At 47.0% G+C, this 25,591-nt stretch overlaps 1 protein-coding gene across 3 annotated transcripts in view; it reads left to right on the forward strand.

Annotated features, from left to right (window-relative positions):
* Nucleotides 1-25,591, forward strand: part of LOC105488274 (collagen type XXII alpha 1 chain) — a 327,347-nt gene that overhangs the window by 82,844 nt on the left and 218,912 nt on the right. For all 3 annotated transcript variants that reach the window (XM_011752157.2, XM_011752158.2, XM_071067774.1), the window contains exons 6-11: nt 454-577; nt 4,802-5,077; nt 13,722-13,802; nt 14,810-14,932; nt 18,895-18,939; nt 23,778-23,840. In XM_011752157.2, the coding sequence (XP_011750459.2) occupies nt 454-577; nt 4,802-5,077; nt 13,722-13,802; nt 14,810-14,932; nt 18,895-18,939; nt 23,778-23,840 (712 nt within the window). The remainder of the gene's footprint in view (nt 1-453; nt 578-4,801; nt 5,078-13,721; nt 13,803-14,809; nt 14,933-18,894; nt 18,940-23,777; nt 23,841-25,591) is intronic.

Genomic DNA, 25,591 nt, shown 5'->3' on the forward strand with positions numbered 1-25,591 from the left:
AAGACAGAAACATTCAGACCGTGGCATCCTGGCATCTGGGACAGGGCACCCAGCAGGATAAAGTATATCCATTTGTCCTGGCCGAGGAGGGATGCAGCAGGGAGCAGCGAAGCTGGGAGTTTCTCCATATTTGATCCCGGGAGCATGACCATTTAACATTTACTGTGGATGTCATCAGTCATGGTGGTAGTGGAGAGATGGAGGCAGACGTACCATAGGGATGGATTTGAAGATGCTGAGGCTGGAGCCTCAGGGGCCATGACGATGGTCTAGGTCACACTGAGGCCCTGACCTAAGGAGAAAGCAGTTAAGGCAGGCCAAGAAGGTGGATGGTGGAAATATTTAGGAAGTCAACTTGGCAGGGCTTGATCACTGGTGGGTTGTGTGGGCTCACTTTGCTGGCTCCCTGCTCTCATTGCCAAGCCTGGTGTGTTTGTCTCCATTTTTCTCCAGGGAGGTGTTCCCCCAAGGTTTACCTGATGAATACGCCTTTGTCACAACCTTCCGGTTCAGGAGAACCTCTCGGAAGGAAGATTGGTATATCTGGCAGGTCATCGACCAGTACGGCATCCCACAGGTAAGGACAACACCACCTTATCTCAGTGGTCCTGAGCTTTCTGTTTCCCTCTCACAGGGATTGGCATCACCCACCGTGTTTTCTCCAGGGATCTTATCCCTAGGCCTAGGGAGATCGAGAACCTGGTATATGGAGGCTCAGAGGACCTGCAGGGGGGATGTCACAAGACCCAAGAGGTCCAGCTTCTTGTCCTAATGATATAGTACCAGGCCTTCCAATGGGGGTAAAGGAGACTGAGTTCCTGTCCTCTGAGACTCTTGACCTAGCCAAGGAGATGGGCGCCAGCCCTGCTGTCCTGTGACACCTGCTGTATTGGCAGCATGAGTGACCCAGCTTCGTGATGCAGTGGAGGGCACTGGCCCAGGGTAACATAGACCTGGGTTCAGGTCTCGTGTCTACTCCTTTATTGGTGTGGGTCCTGGGATGGGTTACTTTATCTTTCTGAGTCTTGGTTTTCTTAGCTGTAAAATGGAAAACAGAGTACCTAGCATGAACAGTTGGTGGGAGAATCAGATGGAATAATGGTCTATAAAGCATCTAGAACAGTGCCTGAGACATAATACAATCTCATCATGAGAAGTTCCCTTCAGTGTTCCTCTGAGTGAAGCTCTGGGTCCTGTCTTTACTCACCTCTGGTGTGTTTCAACTTTCACTTCCCACAAAGGTAGGACAGCTCTCCATCAGCACACGGTCTGGTGAGGAAAGACAAATCTGAAATTCAAAGCCTTCAACACCATCTGTTGGTCTGAGATAAAAGCAACACTACTATTTGTTCTCCGCCAAATCCAAATCCCCTTGTTCTCAAGTTCGTAGACGAACCGTTTCTTTCTCCTGTCCTAGAAAAATGAACTGGGTGAAGATATTACTCACTTTCAGCTGGGAGATACTGACTAAACTTTCGCTAGGGGCTAAAATAAAATAAAAGCATCCTCAAGCAATTGGACTCCAGCAATCACACTCATGGCCTGCCATCAGAGAGGGCAAGATACTCTTAAACAGTGAGCTCACCTTCCCAGGTTGAGGCTGGGCCCTGACTTCAGATGCATCTGCTTATCAATGTGTACATGCTCTTAGTAGGAGCTGGGGATTGTTTGGAGGACTTTACAAATACTAATTCATTTAGTCTTCATAATAATTCTATGAATATGTTCTACTGTTTGCATCACAGATATGAGGAAACTGAGCCAAATATGAGGAAACAGAGAGGCTAAGAAATTTGCTTACCTTTTGACAGGTAATAAAAGCAGAAGTTGAGATTTGAACCCAGTCATTCAGGTTCCCACATCTGTGTTTTTAACCACATGCTTAGCTGGCTTCTCTTCCAAGCCTGTCCTGATCAATTAGTCCTGTTGAATGATTTTTCCATAACATCCCTGGTCATACTGAGATGCGGAAACATTTTCAAACTTAACTGCTGAGAGGCTTGATTTTGTAAGTGTGGGTGGCTGAATGGAGGAGTCGAGATTCTTCTCCAGAGGCCACTTTTCTGGAGAAGTCCATTGCATTCCCATCCAACGTCATCTCCAATTGCACAGGTCTTGCTTCTCCATTTTCTCAGGGTCTGGTGCAGTGGTACTGGGCCCCTGCCATGACATTCTTGTGGGTGAGCCTGCACCGCCCCCTCAGTCTGGGATCTCTTCCTTCATGGCATTTGCAGAGCTGTCTGTGCCCTGTCTGCCATGTGTGTGTCCTCTCCTCCTCCTGTCAAAATGAGTAATGGGGTGAAATACCCCAGAGCCATGCAGAGATGAAGTCTGTCTTGAGATCTGAGATTCCGGTGTGAAGAGGCACCCGGAAATTTACCCTTGTTAAGCCAGGCTTGGTTGGGTGCCCATCACCAGAAGTGCCAATGATACGCACTTCCATGCCCTGGGGAAATACTGGCTAGACACAGGAAAACTGGATAAAGACCTGTAAAGAAGATGATCTGTGAGCAGAGTGGTGTTCGGTGCATGCCCATACACTCTGTCAGTCATTGTAGATCTACAGATAGAGAAGTTCATCTATAGATACAGATGCTCATGCTTTCATTTGCCATTTACAACCACCCTTAAAAGCTGACATGTTCCCCATTTGTCATTTGGGTAAACTGAGGGACATTCACTCATTCCAGATATGATAAAGGGACAGCAAGGAGGCCGGTACAGTTGGAGCAGAGTAGTGTGTGTGTGTGTGTGTGTGTGTGTTGGGGTTAGTTAGATATGAGGTTCTAGAGGTGAAAGGAGACTGGATTTCAACAAGTCTTATAGGCCAGTATAGGGACTTTTTGTTTGAGAAGAGACTCTGTGGAGTTGCACAGGCCCAGAAATAGGAGGACAACTTAGGAGAACATGGTAGTGATCCAGGCAAATGTGAATGCCAGCAGTAATAGTGAGATTAGGAGAAACCATCAGGTTATAGATTAATTTTGAAAATAGAACCTACTATTGGTCCCATTTTACAAATGAGGAAGCTGTAGAGAGGTTAAATAACTTACCTAAAGTCACACAGCTAAAAAGTGATTAATTGGTTTAGAGGTAGGCTGGCAAGAGACAGCCCCCACTGGGCCCACATTTTTGACGAGTGCTCATTTTTTTTGAGTAGCAAAATGACTGGGGTTAAGGGAGCTGATGCAGTTAAGGGATAAGGGTTAAGGAAACCAACAAGAAATGCCAAGGCATTCCAGGATCAGCCACAGGAGGAAGCTACCACCCGGGCCTGGATGGGCAGGGGAACAGGGAGGAGATGGTGAGTTCTAGAGTCACAGAGGAGGATATACTTCCGAAGAACTGGGGCACGTGGAGAAACAAAGCCACTCAGGAGCCACAGGGAAGCCAGGAGTGGGGGGAAGAATACATGCCCCACCTCTCTCTCTTCCCGCTCTTCGGTCTCCATTCCAATGGACTTCCCATGGGCCAAGCTCAAGTAGAAGCCAAAGGGCCCAGGAGCCAAGATGAAGAAATCCTAAAAGGTCAGATCCTGGGAGCAGGGAGCCACAGGGAAGGGGCAAAACATGAATATTAGGGCAGATGAAGACTAACCTTGCAGAGATGGAACAAGGAAATACTCATTCTTTCATTCGCTCAGTGGATACTCATGTTCTGTGCCTTCTATTCTGTTCATACTTTTGTGCACTGATTGTGTATCTCTTGCCCACTATTGTGTTCCTGACACCCGGCGTGTTGCCTGCTGGGCGCCCAGGATGTTTGATGAATATTCTGGAGGGATGACAAAATAAGTACATGGATGAGAACATACTCACTTATTCATTATTAAAAAGCAATCAGACACAATCAGGTGTGGTGGCTCATGCCAGTAATCCCAGCACTTTAGGAGGCCAAGGCAGGCAAATCATTTGAGGTCAGGAGTTTGAGACCAGCCTGGCCAAAATGGTGAAACCCTGTCTCTACTAAAATCACAAAAATTAGCTGAGCGTGGTGGTGCACACCTGTAATCTCAGCTGCTCGGGAGGCTGAAGCAGGAGAATTGCTTGAATCTGGGAGGCAGAGGTTGCAGTGAGCTGAGATCAGACCACTGCACTCTAGCCTGGGCAACAGAGTAAGACTCCATCTCAAAAAAACAAAACAAAACAAAAACCAACATCAAAAAAAAAAAAAAAAAAAAACCCAATCAGAAGTAAAACAGTAAAACCTTCTCCAGAATTTGTCCATTGCAAAATACCTGTGCATTTTGCAAAGGCTACCCCAATGACCCAGAGAGATCAGACTCCTACCATCAAGAAACATTATTTTACAGGCGCTCCAGCTTTATCTTCAAATGAGAGACAGTGTAGTTTAACCGATCAGGCCAGAAGATGTGTTTGGTTTAACCAGCCCAGGGTTTTAAGACACTGAAACTAGTTAGGATTTCTGGCTGGTCTTACAACTCAAGCCCCTCTGTGCACCAATTGTCTTGGAGTCTCACCAAAGCTCTCTTACCCACATAGCCCTTCCAGACAGTTGAGGCTGTGACCCCTGCATTAAAGTAGGAGTGCAATCATTCCATTTAATACCAGGTTTAGAATAGCCTGCAAGGTAGACATCATTAACACCATTGTGTAAGGAGGAACCCGAGGCTCAGAGGTGTGAAGGAATTAGTCCAAAGTCAGGCAGGTGACCAGCTGGTAAGTCACAGCCAGGAACTGATGCAGGATTGCCAGGTCCCACTCTAAACTCCCTTTTCCCATTCTCTTCTTTTCCCTTGGCCCCAAGAAACTCAAGGAGTCTCTGGTCCTTTCCTCCCCAGGTCTCCATCCGGCTGGATGGTGAAAACAAGGCAGTCGAGTACAACGCTGTGGGCGCCATGAAAGATGCTGTCAGGGTGGTCTTCCGAGGTTCCCGGGTCAATGACCTCTTTGACCGGGACTGGCACAAGATCGCCCTGAGCATCCAGGCCCAGAACGTCTCCCTGTACATCGACTGTGCGCTGGTGCAGACACTACCCATCGAGGAGCGGGAGAACATTGACATCCAGGGCAAGACTGTGATTGGCAAGCGCCTCTACGACAGTGTGCCCATCGACGTGAGTACCAGGGGGCATTCCGCAGCTCAGGTTCCAGGCCACTGGGGAGAAGCCTTGGGAGCTAACTGCCCTCAGTGTTCTCCACACCTACATGAACTGTGTAACGAACCATCACCTTGGACCGTCTTAGAAGGAAAGACTCTGACTCAGAAAGCTGCCATATTGGAACCCCAATTCACCATCACCCATGTATTAATTCATTCAGTTATTCAGCCATTCCATCAATCATTCATCACATATACATTGAGCACCTACGATGTGCCAGGCACTGTGCTCAGCACTGGGGACACCAGTATCCACAAAAGAGAGCAAGACTGACGTGGCTCTGGCTGCATAAATAATTTTAGAGAAAGGTAGCTCCTAGGTCTGCAAAGATCACACACACACACACACATATGTGCATATGTATATGAATATATATATGCAGGTAGGTGGATAGATATATAATAGTTTCTGGATAATTTAAATACAGATTTTTTCTTTCTTCCTTGATTGTAAAAAAGAATTGGAAAATATGTGGAAAATAAACAACAATCATCCCCATTGCACCAACTAGGGATAACAACTGGTAATAACTGAACATTTATCCTTCCATCCTGAATCAATGTTCTTTCCTTCTTTTATTTTTTTTCTTCCCTCCTTACTTCATTTCTCTTCTGTTTTTTCATTCCTTTAAGTTTTCTTTCTTCCCTCAAGAAATACCCACATCTGTAGCCACAGAGATGCATACACCAGAAGTATGTACATAATACAATACACACAGACACCTTGCACAGTGATCCACATGTTCCGTCTTCAAGCTGAAGTCAACCTTAGCTCCCATGCCCAAGAGCATCCCCCACTGCCTGCGAAATAACAGGAAACATGATGTGGGGAAAGCTTTTTCCAAAACCATTTTATGTGTCCACGTATACATAAGCATAAGCAAATATAGTACCATTAGGCATAGGTTAGATTCTTTTTTTTTTTTTTTTTTTTGAGACGGAGTCTCGCTCTGTCGCCCAGGCTGGAGTGCAGTGGCGCGATCTCGGCTCACTGCAAGCTCCGCCTCCCGGGTTCACGCCATTCTCCTGCCTCAGCCTCCCGAGTAGCTGGGACTACAGGCGCCCACAACCGCGCCCGGCTAATTTTTTGTATTTTTAGTAGAGACGGGGTTTCACCGTGGTCTCGATCTCCTGACCTTGTGATCCGCCCGCCTCGGCCTCCCAAAGTGCTGGGATTACAGGCGTGAGCCACCGCGCCCGGCCATAGGTTAGATTCTTGGAAGTTTATGTAAATAATGGACTACATCTGGCTTTTTTTGTTTTCTTTACTCAGAATCATGTGTCTAAGCTTTTATTTTTTTTTTTAGCTAATGCATAATACTTTGTTATATATTCATTCATAAATCATTCATTATCCTGTTAGTGGTATTTAGATAGTTTCTAATGTACCACTATCGTAATTAGCAAGCCTTGGACTTTGAAAAGGGGGGTACATCTCCATGCACTTTACTTATGAGGAAAATGTGAGCAACACCTGCCCTTTAAGCTTGAGATATAGATGAATTGAGAGCATTTCTTGGAGGTATGTACCCTCAAGTTTAATGACTGGGCTCTGGGGTACACAATTTTTAACCTTCCCATGTATTTCAAATTGCTCTAGAAAGTGACATTTATATGTGTGTATGTATGTTGTATGTATACAACATATAAACATTAAACATTATATAAATATATACATACATTATAGATATAAATTATATAAATAATGTTTATTTAATCTATATCTATATAATTATATATAATATACCATTATATATAACTATATGTAATATATAAATATATATAAACATTATATATAGATCTATATATAGAGCTATATATATCTATATAAGGGTACATCATATATAAATGATATGTGTATAATGTTTTGTTGTTGTTTAGTCAGTCTGCTGGGCATACAGGGTTATAGTATGGTTTTCTTTTTTCTTTTTGTTGTTTTTTTTTTTTTTTGAGACGGAGTCTCACTCTGTCCCTCCGGCTGGAATGCAGTGGCGCGATCTCGGCTCACTGCAACCTTTGCCTCCCAGGTTCAAGCGATTCTCCTCCCTCAGCCCCCTGAGTAGCTGGGATTACAAGGTGCACGCCACCATGCCCGGCTAATTTTTGTATTTTTAGTAGAGACGGGGTTTCGCCATGTTGGTCAGGCTGGTCTCGAAACTCCGGACCTTGTGATCCGCCCGCCTCAGCCCCACAAAGTGCTGGGATTACAGGCGTGACCCACCGCACCCGGCCTTGCGTTGTGGTTTTCATCTGCATTTACCTGATTACTGTTGAGACTGGAAATCCTTCCCTATGTTTTCTGATGGTTCCCACGTCCCCCTTTGGTGGTGCTAGGCCATCTCCTTTGCCTGTTTTACTACTATGCTAGTTTTCTTTACTGAATGATTTCTAGATAATCTTTTCATATTTTGTATACTCATTGCTTATTTGTTATACATGTTGCAAAATTGTTTCCTGGTATGTCAAACATAAACCATAAGAAACAATGAGTAAGTTGGGATACATAAAATTTTAGGAAGTGGCAGTCCAGCAAAAGGCATTGTAAACAAGTTTATAGACTTTGTTATAACTTGCTTTGTTAACAGAACGATCAGTCATCAACAACCCTGTGCATACCGATTTTTAAAACTTAAGCTGAGAATGAGCTGGTCAGAGGTAGTGGGGAGAGGAGAGATTGGGGCTTGCAGATGTGGGAAGGACAGACACACGCAAACTGCAGCTCACGTGCCAGCCCTGCCAGCCAGCTGCAACACCATCGCCCATGTCACACACTGTTCATGTTTTCCAGGCTTTATTTATCTGTTAGTTTGTTTAATCTCTGAAATGGGAATCACACCCTGTTTGTTTTTATGTGCAGTTGCTGAGGGATGAAATAATAGATGTGGAACCAAATTAAGCAAAAAATAGTAAAATCAAAGTAAAGCTATAAAAATCATTATTCAGTCTGCTACTAATTCTAGCTACTTGTGCAGAGACTCTGTGCCAGGCATTGCACTCAAGTGCCCCTTTACCCCATTTCTGACCAAAATCTTTACAACTTTAGAAAGTAGATAGAGTGGACATCCTCATTTCACAGATGGAGACTCTCCTGGAGATTTTGAACACTCTTCTGAGATCACAGAGCCAACACATGGCAGTTAGGGTTTCCACTCATACAGCCTGTCTTCCAGGTCCATTTGCAAACCTCTCCCTGCCTAAGATAACAGACATCAAAGGACTGGACAAGATGGAGCTATGGGGTATTCATAACACAATAAGGATCACTATTATCTCCCTCAGAGTGTACATCACGGTCACAAACACAACCCCTCTTAATCCTAAATTCAGGCCAGGGGAGTGGATGCTCCTCACATTTTATAGGTGGGGAGATTCCACCTCAAAAGTATCAGGTGACTTGCTTAAGTTCCCTGCCTTGGGCAGCCAGGCTAGGACTCTGGCTCTGTGAACTCCATGGTTCTGCTGTCAGCCCTGAATAACAGTCCCTGAAACAGATACCCTCTGAGCTGTAAGGAACCCAGAGAGCATCTTATCCAGCCCCTCATTTACTCAACAGACAAGGATACGGAAGCTCAGAGGGAATAACGAACATGTCCAAAGATACAGAGCAAGATTAGATCCTTCTAACTCCAGTTCCAAACATCCAACAATGAGATTTCCACTGTATTTCTATTTGAGGTAGTGGGAGACTATATTTGAGTTAAAAGTCTCCTAAAAACAAGAGCCAACTTAAGCACATAGCCCCACTTCCCTAAAACTGCCTGTCCTAGCCTTTGAGTTAAACAAAATTGTTTTGGAGTCCAAGCTCCCCTATAGCCTCTCTGATGCTGTTTCCTCAGCTGTAACATGAGAAAAATGAGCACTCCCTCCACAGGGTTGTTGTGTGATTAAATGCTGTATCATATATGAAGTGCTTATAAAACTTCCTGGAGTACTGCCAGCTTTCAATAAATACTAGTCATCGTGAACATCATCACCACCATCTTCATCACATTATCATGGTGGTGGTGTCAGGTTTTGAAAACAGGAAGAGGATTAGCTTCCTGGTACTCTCCAAGGTACCCATTTGTATTATATGGTCTACCCCAAGCAGGGGATTGGAAATCAGACCTGAGTTTCCTTCTGGACACATCCCCACCACATACAACAACCTAGTGTAGCAGAAATGGTTGGTTCCCCACCTACATTCCCCTGAGTCCTCATCATTTCAGTGCATAACAGCTGTGCTGCCAACTGCCTGCACCTGTCTTGCCTGAGGGCTTTCCTTCTCTGCCAGAGAGAGTGCTATCCATTATCAAGCAGGCATCAACACCCCTGAGAGCAGCCCTCCGTCAAGGACTGGTGGCAGTTGGAGTATCAATACCCCAGCTCCCTCACCTCTTGGCACCCTAACTCTGAGTCACATATTCTTGATGGGCTCCAGAGTTCCCCAACACATGTAAACTGCAGATGCTCACAGTGGTAACTCCCTTGATAACAGCCCTTTACTGGCTAACTTCCTTTCCCTAACTCACTTTCCAGCTCTGCTACCAGTGCTTTCAAATTAAATAAAGATGCTACTTCTTGAATAGACGTTTCTAGGTCTACTAAACTAGACTAAAACACTCAGGCCAGTGGCCTCAGCTCTCTGCATCTTCACTTTTTCATCTATAGACAGGAGACAGTGGACTCACATCTGTCAGAGCTGCTGTGAGAATTGAGTGAGATCACTAGTATGTAAACACAGCATGTAACAATGCTTGGCACATGGGGAGTTCTCTGCTGGGTTAGAGGCAATAGAGAATAATGAAGAGTGTCCATGGGGGTATTACACCCATTGACTGTTCCATGCTGCATTTTTATGTTAAAACCAAGTATCAGGAAAATATACAAGAGAATCAATACATCTCTATCTCTTAGTAAATCTTCCAGAATCATCATCTGTGATACTTGTAGCCACATGGTTTGGGGCATCCTACGCATCCTGCACTGAAGCTTCATCTGTGACTGACACTGTGCTGTCATGGGCTCTGTTTCCCTTGGTCCCCACCACAGCTCTGTGAGTCCATCTCACAGAAAGGAAAACTGAGGTTCAGTTTTCCTGACTTGACCAGCTGATATGAGAAAAGTAGAGCGAGACTCAGACTGGGTCATGCTGAATGCAGCCTTCCAGCTGTCTCTGCTCCCTAATAGGTTTCCACACTGCAGCCAGCAAAGGGTCTCTAAGCTGCTGATGGGTAGGACATGGAAGGAAGCTGGGATCCAGGGAGCCAAGCAGACCCATGCAGCAGTTCAACCCATAATTGCCGAGGGCAGAAACCTGAGCAGCACTTCCAGACAGGAGTGGGGGAGCACAGTGGTGTCAGGAGGTAAAATCCCAGGGTGTGGAACAGGGAGGAAAGGGAGAGAAGGACTGAGTGGCTGGGGTGATGCTGGGATTTCAGGCAATTGGAAAGGGGCCCCTCTTGGCTCAGAGGACCTCTCACCCCACCTGAGAACGCCTCTGTCCCAGATCCCAAGCCAGCATGCTCTGTCCCTGGCCTGCCACCTGCCTCCTGCCTCCTCCTTCTCCTTCCCTGTCCCTGCAGCCTTGCCAGGCAAGCCCAGCTGCTGCGAGTATGTTTGATAATGAAGAAAGCAGGGCTGTCTTTGAAAGTGGGCTTTGTTCAAAACCACAGTTTTTCATTCTGTCATTTTCTCCTGTTTCTGGGCTGGTGTCTCTACAGGAAATAAAACAGACGGATGAATGGTATTGTTATTGTTTCTGCTGAACAAAGTCAGTGGGGTGAGTGGCTACCCTTCGAGTGGCACTTCAGTGTGCAGACGGACTCCTGAGGCAAACATGGGCCTGAGAAGGGACCAGGGGAGGGGCAAGTCCAGGGCGCTTCACATCAGTGTTCAATGCAATAAGTGTTCCCCCCTCCACTGACTGAGCTCAAGCTCCATTTGATAAATACCTATCCATTCATCCACTCGTCCACCCAGCCATCGATTCTATGGCACTTTTATGAGTCAGGGACTGCTGTAGTGAAGGACAGGAGACAGGAGAGCCTTGCCCTCATGGTCTGTGTTCTATTAGGGATGTTTAAAAAAGTGAGCTAAGAAACAGACACCATCATGCATTGTGGGAAGTGCTGTTAGGACCATGTTCAGAATGTGCTAGAGTGACAGGGAGGACCTGGGTGTGGACAGGTGGCTGAGGAACCAGTGCAGGAGGGGTGGCAGGAGGAAACCAGTATAGCTGAATGAAAGGGAGCAGTGAGCATGGCAGACTAGGGGTGAGCTTGAACCATGTCCTGCAGGGCCTGGGGAGAGCGAGAGATTGTCCACAGCTCTGATACATTAGCAAGAGTTCAGCTTCGTGCTTGAGAAGGCAGCACTGCCTGGGATTTTGTCCTTGCTCTCAGAAGTCCTGGAGCCTGGAAGGAAGAGGGATATACAGATGTCTAATTATCCTGCAGTCTGCTGTGTCTGATGTTAGCTGTCTGTGCAATGTATTAATCTGTTCTTATGCTGCTAATAAAGACATACCCAAGACTGGGTAATTTATAAAGGCAAGAGGTTTAATTGACTCAGTTCCACATGGCTGGGGAGGCTTCACAATCATGGTGGAAGGTGAATGAGGAGCAAAGTCACGTCTTACATGGCAGCAGGCAAGAGAGCATGTGCAAGGGAGCTCCCATTTATAAAACCATCAGCTCTCATGACACTTATTCACTACCGTGAGAACAGTATGGGGGAAACTGCTCCCAAGATTCAAGTATCTCCACCTGGCCCCACCCTTGACACATGGGGATTATTACAATTCAAGGTGAGATTTGGGTGGGGACACAGCCAAACCATATCATGCAAGGTGCACATATGGCAGAGAAGAGGGCCTGATGGATTCTTGGCCATAGAGGGAGGTGTATCAGTTACACCTGTGGCTGTGTAACAAGTTATCCCATTTCCCCAGCAAAAGCAGGTTAAAACAACACACATGTACTGTCTTATAGATTCTGTGGATCAGGAATCTGAGAGTGGCTTAGCTGAGTGGTTCACTCAGGGTCTTTCACTGTGCTGCCCTCAAGCTGCTGTCATCTCAAAGCTCAAATAAGGCTGAAAAGCCACCTCCAAGCTCACTAGGGGGCTGTTGGAAGCTTCCTATGAGCTGTTGAATGGAGGACCTCAGTTCCTTGCTAGTTAATGTTTGCAGCCACCCTAATTCCTTTCCACCTGTGCCTGTCCACTGAGTAGCTCACAACATGCTAGCTTCTGTGCCCCATGGTGAGTGATGAGAGAGAGAGGGACAAACAGGAAGAGAAGAACACACTAAAGACATCAGCCAATCTTCTTATGACCTGATCTCGGAAGTGACATGCCATCACTTCACACCAGGGGAGGGGAATTAAATTCCCAATCTGTGGACGTATTTGAAAAAACAGCCGCAAAAGGGGATGCCTGGGTATGGATCTGGGTGGTGACTGGGAGATTTCTCATTGCTCAAGGGCTTTCCTAGAATGGACACCACGTGCCAAGGTGTGAATGTGCAGGTGTGGTTTGTCGTGCAGTTAGATGCTGCAGAGTTCAAGTGCAGAGTGAAGAGAGGGACACCTGGGGAACCAGGCAGAGTCAGGCCCTGGGAGGTGGGGTGTCCTAGAAAGGACCTGGGCTTTGTCTGTAGACTCTGTGTGTGTGAATGTGTTCAAGCATGTGGATGTTTTAGCACCACAGTCCCTTTAAATTTTAGTTTTTTTATGTGTTATGTCTTTAAGTTTAAGGGGCTGTCATATTAAAGGTAGTGATAGAAGTAAGTTTTTATTTTAAAAATTCACTGAAACAACTGTGGAAATGACTGGAGAGGCTGAAAATAGGGCTACGTGGAACCTGGAGGCCTTTGCAATGGCATCATTAAGGGTCTTGTTCAATGCAGTGCTGGTGACATGGAGAGAGGATGATGGTGTGCCCTGTGTGCAGAGCGGAGGGCAGAGGCCATAGCACCTTCAGCGTAGAAAGAAACACTGGACTTTACCATGTGTCCTGAAGCCCCTTGCAAGGCGGGGGCTCTCCCTTATAGAAGGAAGGGGTTGTATTAGTTTGTTCTCACACTGCTAATAAAGACATACCCATGACTGGGTAATTTATAAAGGAAGGAGATTTAATTGACTCATGGTTCCATATGGCTGGGGAAGCCTCACAATCATGGCAGAAGAGCAAGGGACATCTTACTTGGTGGCAGTCAATAGAGAATGAGAGCCAAGCAAAAGGGAGAACCCCTTATTAAACCATCAGCTCTCATGACACTTATTCACTACCATGAGAACAGTATGGGGGAAACCCTCTCCATGATTCAATTATCTCCCACCGGGTCCCTCCTGAAACACATGGGAATTATGGGAGCTACAATTCAAGATGAGATTTGGGTGGGGACACAGCCAAGCCAGATCAGGGGTGTGAGCAGATGATGCTTAGCTCCTTGTGAAAATCCAGGGTGGAGCCCAGGGTAGGAGTGGCCCAGTGGTGGGTTCAGGAAGACCACGAAAAGGAAGTGGAACCAGATACCAGGGCAGAGCCTGTCTGTAACCATGGAGGTTTCTGGGTTCCAAAGTCCCTAAAACTTATCCTCTCTCCTTTTTCCTTTCCAGTTTGACCTACAGCGGATTGTGATCTATTGTGACTCGAGACATGCAGAACTGGAGACTTGTTGTGATATCCCCTCGGGTCCGGTGAGCAGACTCTCACACAGGGAGGATGGGAGGAAATGGGTGTGTGGCCTCCAGAGGGAAGGGGAGTCCAGAGCTTAGGGATGGGTGGTCGGGGGTCAGGGACACATCCACCATCAGAATATGGCCTGAGGGGGAGCTTATGGTGTGGGTTGTGGGAGCCAAGCCATGCAGGTTCCTCTGGGGCTACTGTCGTTTGTGCCTTAGTCAGTGTAACCCCAGTGCTGCTAGCTGAGTCATGAAGCCTTGCTCTAGGGGATGTGGGAGGCAGGGGCTCGGAGGTGTTTCTAGGGAGGGGATGACAGTCCGGGCCACCAGTGCCCAGAGGCCACAGTGCCCTGGGCTGGTCCGCAAGATGGGGAGGTCAGGACATGGATGGCCCAAGAGACCAGGGTTTGCCCCTTCAACCCCTCTGTGCAGGCTCTGCTCTATTCTGAGACCTCAGTCCCTGCCCTGTTTTAGGCCTCTCCCTTTCCAACCCTCTTTGCCAAGTCCTGGTCACAAGGCTTGCTTGAAAGATGGGAATAATAATGGAGGCTACTTTCCGGGCTGCAGGGTGAGATCCATGCAATGCCTGGTTAACCTCACCCCCAGGACCCAGTTCCAACTCAGCCAGCGCACCCGGCTCAGGGCTCCTGTGGTGTGCAGGTAGACAGCAGGTGCTGGGATTGTGGAGCCAGATGGACCTGGTTGTGGAGTTAGAGGGTGAGGGAAGAAGAGAATGGGATGAAGAAGGAAAAGGAGGAGGTGAGAATAAGGACAGCAAGAAATGTTGAGCACTTGTGAGGTGCGAGACCGTGGGCAGTTCCCCCAGGTTGCTGAGCCAGCCAGTGAAATGGCTGAGCCCGGGCTGGCCAGGCCTTCTGCCCCAAGGTCTCGGGTGAGACATCCTTAGCGTTTTCTCAACCTTTGCCTGCCTGGTTCCGAGGAAGCACCCGACACTGTACTTCTGCCAGGGAGTGCCTGCTGAGTGAAGAGCCAGGTTCTGACCTCCTGGGCTTTCCTTCCAGTGCCAGGTGACTGTGGTGACAGAGCCTCCACCTCCACCCCCACCCCAGCGGCCTCCCACCCCAGGCAGTGAACAGATTGGGTTTTTGAAGACCATCAACTGCTCCTGCCCAGCTGGAGAGAAGGTATTGTCTGCAGTCCACCCTCAGCCCCAGTCCACCCCTGGGTGGTGTAGTGGGAGTTTCCCATCATGCACGTGACCTGCCAGGGCAGGGGGGCACTGGGAGGCCCATGGCTATCAGCTCTCAGCACCCTGTGTTGTGCCTTGGAGCTCTTGCTTCTTGATTTTTGTGCACACTGGAAGGGGAGATCTGCACACCAGGCCCTGATGAACGCTTTCTAGAAGTAGAATGTATATTCCCCAGGCTTCCCAGGTTACTCCTTTATGATCTCCACTTGGGGTGACTGAATCAAATGAGATGCTGTTTGAGAATAAGACTCAGAAGAAGACAGTGAGTGAGAATTTCTGTGTGCTTTGCAAGAGCACACCCTCATTCCTCTCTTCTCAGTGTTTTCTTTGATTAGCCATTCACTATCATTCATACATATATATACACATATATATGTGTGTATATGTGTGTGTATGTATGTGTGTGTATATATGTGTGTGTATGTATATGTGTATATATAAGTGTGTGTGTGTATATATACACACATATATAGTTTTAGTTTTATCTATGTGTTTCTATTTTTAAAAAGTGGTGCATTTCTGTGAACACCACCATGACTGTCCTCGAATGGACTGAGACTAGAATAAATATCTCACGGTATGCCCAGGGCTGTGATTTGTTTTGTTTTTCTGTAGACGGTCACCCTTGATAAGGGGAAAAAAAGTTCTTCTGCATTTGAGGAGAAGGAACAGAAAGATTTACAAAAGGTGGACGCCAAGTAGCACTGTGCTGGGGAAAGCCTCCGCGAAGTTCTGCTGAGCCAGTGGCCCCTGGGCCCTTCATCTCCCGCACTGGGCTGTACTGTCCCCCTCTCTCTGTTCCTCTCAGCTCAGTCCCTGCATGTGGGAGGTGCTTGGTGACTCTGCCAGGGACAACAGACGCGTAGACAAAAAGACGAGATGATGGTGGGAGTTAACTGGAGTGGGCCTGCTCTGGGTATTGCAGCAGCAGTCTTCTCTTCAGAAGCCTATCCTGGTAGACCGACTCGCTTCCTTCCCCTCTCTCCTCGTCTCCGTTCTCCTTCACACTCTGCCTTCCTTCTTTTTGTGCTACCCAGAAAACCAAACCCTGGGGTACAGGGAGCCCTCAGGGAGTTCTCAGTTAAGTCAGGCATCAAACTCTGGCCTCCCTTGCTGGAGGCCCAAGCTGGAAGCCTGCTGTGAGCTGAGGCTCTTTCTGGTTAGAGGGTGACCTTAAGATCCCCTCAGCCTGGGACCCGTGTAAGGGATGAGAGGGGGTGGAGGCAGGAGCCAGGGCTGGTGCACACCGTGCCAGGCAGCAGCTCCTCCACCCACCCCTGGCAGGCTAAAGTCCACCACAGTCAGGCTGTGGATCTGTTTTTTACATGTCAATGAAATAACAGAAGCAGCTGTTGAAATCCAAATCCATTGGAATCCTGTTTAAAGCAATGAGCAGGATGAGTGATGGCATGGTGAGGTTTTGGTCACAAGCCAGTGTGCACACAGATGGACTGCGCCAGGAGCGATGCCAGACCCAATGCCTGCTCTTCTTTCAAGAAGTCCTAAGGAATTCTTTTCTGCACACATTTTTAATCTGTGTCATTTCCCTCTTCCCTCCCTCATGTCCTCTCCTTCCTTCCTTCTTCCCTCCTTCTCTTTCCTCCTCCTTTCCTTATTCTCCATCCATCCATTCAATAGTTATGCATTTAGCACCTGCTATTTCCATGACAGCATCTTCCTTTTCCTCCCTGTACTTCTATTTATTATAACAATTTTCACACTAGATTGAAAATGTCTCCTTATCGTTACTTCCATAAAATCATAAATTCCGGATAGGAGAGATTGGATCTTTCCATGTCTGTATTTTCAGCTACTAATATATAGAAGCCAATAAATAAGAGATGAGTTGATATATAAGTCAATCAGGGTATGAAGACATGGATGGACAGAGAGGTAGATGGATAAATGGGAGGGAGGGATAAAGAAATTTACCCTCTTACTTTGGGAGGCCAAGACGGGCAGATTATGAGGTCAGGAGTTTGAGACCAGCCTGGCCAACATGGTGAAACCCCATCTCTACTAAAATACAAAAAATAGCCAGGCATGGTGGTGTGCGCCTGTAATCCCAGCTACTCAGGAGGCTGAGGCAGGAGAATCTCTTGAACCCGGGAGGCGGAGGTTGCAGTGAGCCAAGATCACACCATTGCACTCCAGCCATGGCAATAGAGTGAGACTGTATCTCAAAAAAAAAAAAAATAGAAATACACCCTCTCTTCCTTTAGGCGGGGCAAGGTCTGGCTGTTGCACTTACATATTTTCAGCCCCATGCCTAGGGTGGCATGACTCACTAATGACTTAATCACTCCTTCATTCCTTCTTCTAATGTCTAACCATAGACATTAAGCACCTGTTATGTGCTGTGTATTGTGCTGTACACTGAGGTTTTAAGACAAATAGAATTTGGTCCTCAAAAATTCTGTAGTCTACACTCTGGTTAGGGAACCAGGAGCTCTGAGGCCTGGCTGGGCCCCAAGGAGCTCATAGCAGGCCTACTAGAGAACCTCCCAAGCACAGGTGGCTGAGAAGGGAGCCTGCTGCTTCCCTCCCCACAAAATAGCCCCGTGGAGTGGAAGAACTTCACAATGACCTCATGAAGCAGGTGTCATTTCTGTCTCTTCCATCTTCATTTCAATTAAAAAAAAAACAACACAGGGGGCCTAGGAAGTCTGAATGTTTTCTCCTAGGAGGCAGAGCTGTGGCCACAGACGGACATTGTTTTCAGTGGTTTAAATCTTCTATTGGAGTTGGAAAAACATTTTCATTATTCAGCTAGGTCAACATGATGCCTGGTGTTGCATCTCTATAAGCAAACATCATGGGGAGCGTGAACTGTGTACCAGGAGCTCTTGTGGGCGCTAGGTGAGGAGAAACACACAAAAAATTATTTATCTTCATTTGCCTGAGCAAACAACATCTGTGAATGCATTTGAAAGTGTATGTTCCTGAGTTGGCCAAGTGTGCAACTTTTGGCAGAGCGTAGATTGCCTTTAGCACGAAGTGCACACATAAATGGATGTACTGCTGCCTTTTATTTAATGTGGTGATATTTATATCTGTAAAATTATATTAATCGTGTTGCATTTGTTTTCAGCATGGCGACATTTCCATGTATCCACCACTTACAGATTACATGTATAAATCCAGTAAGGTGATCTTTACACATTGTTAAATTTAAACAAAGTTCACATTTAGAAATAGCTTACATATATGTCTTCTTTTGTATTTTAGTGAACAATAACTATATGAACCTCTAGCAGTCAACATAATTTTCTTTTTAATTGAAGTGATGATATATTCAGGTAAAAATAGCTAGTGAATACCACTTTGGGTTTTTTAATGTATTTACATATTTAATTTGGATATTGACAAACTATATCATTGCATATATTTATGGGGTACAAAGTGATGTCATAATACATGTATACAATGTGGAATGATTGAAATTAGCTAATTATCATATCCGTCACCTCAAATCCTTACCATTCATTATTCCTGCTGTTTGAGACATGTAGTCTTTGACAACATGTGTGTATTCCTCCCACTCCATAGCCCCTGGTAGCCACCACTCTGCCTTCTGCTTCTCGGTGTTTCATGCTTTTACTTATACAAGTAAGCCGAAACGTGGCATTTGTCTTTCTGTGGCTCAGTTTGCTTGTTTCTATCTTGTGTCCACTGGTAGCTGCATCTGGAGGCTGCGTCAAAGCTTCCCGTATAGGTTTGCAGTTCGAGAGCAGGGACTTTCAGCACAGTCAACCAATTTCCTTGCCCAACTCATTGGTTGGCACTGGGCTTACTAAGCCATTCGCTTCTAAGCGTGTGAGGTGGATAAGCATCCAGTGATGAGAGAAGGGGAAAATTGAAATAGAAACTTACTTTTTTTTGTTTTTCTTCTTTTAGGGTGAAATGGGATTTGCTGGCCCCATAGGGCTCCCTGGTCCAAAGGTCAGTACAGGCGTGGCAGCGGTGTAGTTTAGAACCTCACTAGTCCTCTGTTTTGCTCTCTGTGTAAGACAAAAGATGGTATGTGGGGATGCTGTCTTGCCAACATTTTTCCTCAGAGCTTGTTAAATTAAAAGGATAAGAGCAAGTGGCATTAAGTCTGAAACCTGGGAGCCTCTTAACTGCCCAGGACCTCCAGTTCTCAGTCTGCAAATATTAGCAAGAAAGGGTGAGATTCCCAGAGCCCTGGCTCAGGTCTCATTTGCTCCAATAGGCTCAACTCTCTCCATGGTCAATTCACTTTGCAGCAATTGGTTGAAGCTGCTGTATTCCAGCAACTTTTAGGGGTTGGGCTTTTAAGATTTATTAAATTGCATGACCCTTTAAACACACGATTTCCAAATTCACTAATTGCACCAAGCCAGGTAGGGCCTCTCTGCCCTCAGTCACGGAGTGGTCTCCTTCCTCTCTATCGCTTCCCAGGGTTATACTATTTATCAAGGCAGAGTGGAGAGTTCACCATCATCCCGTGTTTGAAAGAGGAACTGAGTGTGCTGATGAAAATCACTGGAAACTGCTGGGCCTCTCCCCTCCCCTCCCTTTCTTTCCCTTCTCTCCCCAGCCTCTGCCTTTCTTTATGTGTCACTGTATCTCTCTGTCTCTATCTCTCACTGTCTGTATCTCTTTTCATCTTGCTCTTCCTTCCACTCTGTTCTCCCCCCATTTCTCCTCCTGCATTTCTTAGTTTGAATTAATACATTCAGCATATCATTAGTGAAACTTGCTAAGGGCCAGGCACTGAGGTCAGTGCTAGGGTTAGAGGATGGTTTAGACAGGACCTGACCCTCACAAGCCTGAGTCTCATGGTATAGACAGACCAGGGAATATATGGAATTTCTTTCTTTTTGCCCACTTCTTTCCCATCTTCCATCCTCCTCTACTGAATTGCAGTGACAATGACTGTGCACCTGCTCTGTGTCAGGCTTGAGCTGGGAGCCTACCTATGCCTCAGACAGCAGGTGCTGTGGGGTAAGGATTGCCGTTCCAGTGCCCGCTGTTGTGAGCTCAGGGCTGTGCACATTGCAGGTGGTCCCTACTTGTTGAATGAGTGATATCAAACCCTAACCCAACCCTGCGTGAGAGGCAGCATCAGTCCCATTCTCCAAATGAGAAATCAAAAGTCAGAATGGTGAAATGACTCGCCTGAGCAATGCTTTCTTCCTGTCCACCTTTGCTGGGCACTCTTCCCTTCCTATGTGTCCCTCCTCACTTCCTCTCTTGCCTTGTCTGTTTCTCCTCTCCTCTCCCTTTTCTCTTTCTCTTTTCTCTCCCTCCTGACTGTAAGTACTTCCTTGGCCTCCCTCCCTCATCTCACACCCTTCTCCACTATGCCCCCACACTGCTAGGATGTGACACCACGGACACACACACAAACCATCACACACACACACACACGCATCAAGCACACCACACACATATACACACACACCATCACACACACACACCACACGTACAGACATACCATCACACACCGTTACTTACACCATCACACACACACACCATCACACACACACACTATCACAGACACACCACACACCATTACCTACACCATCACACACACACCACCACACACCATTACCTCTACCATCACACACCATTACCTACACCATCACACACACACACCATCACACAGATATCATCACGCATATACCATCACACACTATTACCTACACCACACACACCATCACACACACCATCACACACCATTACCTACACCATCACACACACACCACCACACACCATTACCTACACCATCACACACACCATCACACACTATTACCTACACCACACACCATCACACACACCATCACACACCATTACCTACACCATCACACACACACCACCACACACCATTACCTACACCATCACACACACCATCACACACTATTACCTACACCAGACACACATCACACACACACTATCACACACCATTACCTACACCATCACATACACACCATCACACACCATTACCTACACCATCACACACACACCATCACACACCATTACCTACACCATCACACACACACCATCATACACCATTACCTACACCATCACATACACACCATCACACACAATCACACTATCACACATACACTGCATAATATACCATCACACACACAGTCACACACCACACACACCCATCAAACACACCATCTCACACACACACTATCACACATACAGACACACACCATCACACATACACCATCACACACTGTCACCTACACCATCACACACACCATCACACACACCATAATACACTATCACACACAATCACCATCACACACACCATCAAACACACCATCTCACAAACACACACCATCACACATACACACCATCACACACACCATCAAATACACCATCTCACAAACACACCATCACACACACACCATCAAACACACCATCTCACACACCGTCACACATATACACACACACCATCAAAAACACACACCATCACACACACCATCACACATATACACACACACCATCTCTCACACACACACACACCCTATCACATATACACACACATCATCACCTACACCATCACACACACACCATCACACACCATCACACACCCTTACAAAAACACATACACCATCACACATAGACACACATACCATAACACACCATCACACATACCACCACACACACACCATCATACATATACACACACATCATCACACATACCATCACATGCCATCCCACATCATTACACACACACCATCACACACACCACACACCTTCCCACACCACCACACACACACTGTCACACACCATCACGCACACCATCACATGCCATCCCACATCATTACACACACACCATCACACACACACCACATACCTTCCCACACCACCACACACACACTGTTACACACCATCACACATACCATCACATGCCATCCCACATCATTACACACACCATCACACACACACACCACACACCATCTCACACCACCACACACACTGTCACACACCATCACACATACCATCACACACACGCTCACACACACACCATCACACACACCCACCACACACACCACATATACACACACACCATCACATACACACACAGACATATGCACACACACACCCCACATCACACACACCCCATCACACATACACACACCATCACACACACATACCATCACACACATGCACCTTACCACACACACCCACCACACACACACCTCTCGTCACACACACACACCATCACACACACCCCTGCTGCCCGCTGAGCTCCTCTCCCCTGGCGAGTCCTCTCTTTGTGCTGACGGAGAGCAGCTCAGAGCGGCCCAGGTGCCAGCTGGTCACTGTTAGGAGGATGGCAGGCGTTTCTGCATCATTGAGCTCCTCTGAGAAGTGACCTCAGATTCTCGGCTGTGACAGGAGGGAAGACCAAAGCTACCTGGGGTTTCATAGGCCTCTCAGTAGAAGACATTTGTATGAAACAAGGGCTGTTTGGTAATGGCTGCCTCTGCTGTGCTTGAGCAGAGCAGGCCCCAGGCCCCACAAGGAGAGCAGAAACGATGGGAGCAGAGGAGCACTGAAAAGGGAAACTGATACAGCCACCTGGAGATGTGCCCAGCTCCCGCAGAGCTCACTTGCAATTGTGGTCCTATAGTGTCATCCATCACATTGTCCCAAACCATGGTTAGGACCCTAAGTCAAAGGCTGGGGTTCCTGGTGGTTCCGTGTCCCTACAGAGAGCTCGGGCTCTGTCCACATGCATAAGCTGAGTATGCTGGGTGCAAGGCCCAGTCGTGATGTGGGAATATAAAAGTGACTGACTGAGAGCCTGGTCCCCAGGACTCACAGGCCAGGGGGAAGGGAGGCAGGAAAGAGAGGAGTGGGATAGTATGAAGAGAGTCAGGATAGAGGGGCCCAGGAGCTGAGACTTCAGGACACCTTTCCGCTGATGGCCCTGACCAGCTGGGTCCAGTAGAATAGACAAGAACTGCCCAGGACAAAGGAGGCAGGAAAGGGCATCATAGCCAAAGGGAACAGCATAAGCAAAGTAGCCATGTGTTCTTAGAATATAAAAGATGAGATGGGAACAAGAGAGATAAAGTTCCAGACCAATAAAAAACACAAAAGAGTAGAACTGAAGGCTCTGTTTCCTGTGCCTACACCTATCTTGGATTGGTTCATGAGATGGCAGGAGATTTGGGCTCCGGTTCAACACTTGGCTTGTGATGAGTTTTTCCTCCTTTGCAGACACAATTTTTTCCTCTACCTGCTCTCTTTCTCCTCCTGGACAGGTATGAGGGCCCCAGGTGCACAGGGATGGACTTGTTATACAAATGGAATGCCCAGGGGACGCTGGTTGACACTTGAAAGTTTTCAAAGCACCTTTATGCTCTTAATCTTGTGTGCCTGCGTGAGGATGTGCCTGTTTATAGAAGAGAAGCCTGAGGCCCAAAGACCGTAAAGATGTGCTCATGTGAAGTGGCAGAGCTGCTGTTCACACCTGGAGCTTCCACTTTGCCTTCTGAGGCCCTGGTGGTGGGATCAGTGGTAGGCCATTCCCAAGGATGAATGTGCAATGCTTTGATGCAGTTGCTTTCCTCAAGAAGTCCCTGGTTCCTGCAATTGTGATGTTGGGGGATGACTTAGATGCTTCCTCCTCCCCAGGGGTGGGACACATGGCCTCACTGCAGAAATGGCAAAGATGAAATCAGCTGCTTCTAGGGAACTGAAGCAAGGTTGGCCATGAGGGTCCTGTCTGTGCAAGAGCCCTGTCAGTGAACCTAATCTGATGCTTGTCTCTGGTCTCAACCCCTCAGGGAGACACAGGAGCCACTGGGCCGGTTGGCGCTCCTGGACCTAAGGGAGAGAAAGGTGATGTGGTGAGTAGATGGCTGCCCTTCTGCATGGCTGAACCTCAGGGCTGGTGTGGGGGACCCAGGGCCCTCCGATCATGCAAATCAGCAAGTGTGGGCTGAATACCTGGCAGGGGCCAGGCACTACCCCCACACCACCCTCGGGATGAAGCCCTAGCTTCTCTCCATGGGCATGGAGGCCTGCTGGATATGGCCTTGGCGGACTTTCTAGCCTTGTCTCTTGCCACCCCATAACCAGAATTCTCTGCTTTGAATCATCACAGTTACTAACCCTCTAATTTGTCATTTTGTTGTACCCTTCCTGACTCTGGCCATTACACAGGCTCTTTCCTGTGCCAAGAATAATGCTTCCTTCTCCCCACCCCTGTTTTCCCTTCACCACACCTTCCTGCTTGGCTCATGAGTTCTCATCATTCCTACTCAACTATGTCTAATTCTCCAGGACATTGCTCCAAACCCCAGCTCTGTGTTCCCACAGCACCTCCTCCATCCCAGCGTTAGAGGACTCCCAGGTGTCCTGACTGTAATTTATAGTCACAGCATTTCCAACACCTGGACTAGCATGAATTATATTCATGAATCTTTCAGCTGATGAGGGAACACAATTAATGATGGCCAGGAAAGAATTGCAGAGACGAAGAAGTCATAGTTCAGGGTGGCCCTCAGGAGCTGAATGGCTGAGAAGTGGATTCTGGCTTCACCGAGATACTTAACCTTTCTATCCTTAGTTTTCTCATCTGTACAATGGGGATAATAAAACAACCTATTCAGTAGCATTATGAAGATTAAATAAATTAATGCATGTAAATGGTTTAGAACAGTAGTGAGTGCAGTCAGTCGCTGTCCTGGTGGAAGCACTAACCCCTGCCCTCCTGCATGGAATCATGTAGCATCAATAGCACAAGTTTGGTGTCAAATGAGCCTTGGTCATTGTCCTTTGCTGCAGCCTTTATTAGCTGTGTGACCTTGGGCAGGTTTCTTTCTTTCTTTTTTTTTTTTGGAGACGAAGTCTTGCTCTTGTTGCCCAGGCTAGAGTACAGTGGCATGATCTTTGCTCATTGCAACCTCCGCCTCCCAGGTTCAAACGATTCTCCTGCCTCAGTCTCCCAAGTAGCTGGGATTACAGGTGTGTGCTACCACGCCAGCTAATTTTTATATTTTTAGTAGAGACGAGGTTTCACCATGTTGGCCAGGCTGGTCTCGAACTCCTGACCTCAGGTAATCCCCCTGCCTCGGCCTCTCAAAGTGCTGGGGTAAAGCCTCATTTACACATTAGCAAAATGAGGAGTATAACTAGTTGGTTTACAAAATGCCTGGCCCATAGTGGGTGATCAGTGAATGACCGTTGTCTTTTTTGGTGTATGTGATTATAATTAGTTCCTTCTATGTTCTCAGTGCTCAGGAGGAAACCCAGGAAATAAGACAAGCCTCTTCCCTAGAAGAATTAGCCTGGCAAATGCAATTCCCTCAGCACCCCACACTGTCGCCCTCTCATGCTGTAGTGATGCCATCTACCCTTCTTGGCATGTGTGTCATGTGGAGTCTAACATTTGCTCCATGCAACAGCTTTTGACATAGTCTCATGACGTCTCTAATGGGGATGACACTGGTTTCTCAGGCTTGGATGACTTGCCCTCAGTCACAGAGGCTGGATGTAGCAGAGACAGAATTTGCACCTGCATCTGCTTTAATCTAGGTCTTGTGCTCACTTGGCTGTGCTTCACCTTCACTTACACATGCATATCTACCTCCTTTGT

The sequence above is a fragment of the Macaca nemestrina genome, chromosome 8 (assembly GCF_043159975.1).
Source record: "Macaca nemestrina isolate mMacNem1 chromosome 8, mMacNem.hap1, whole genome shotgun sequence".
Taxonomy (NCBI): domain Eukaryota; kingdom Metazoa; phylum Chordata; class Mammalia; order Primates; family Cercopithecidae; genus Macaca; species Macaca nemestrina.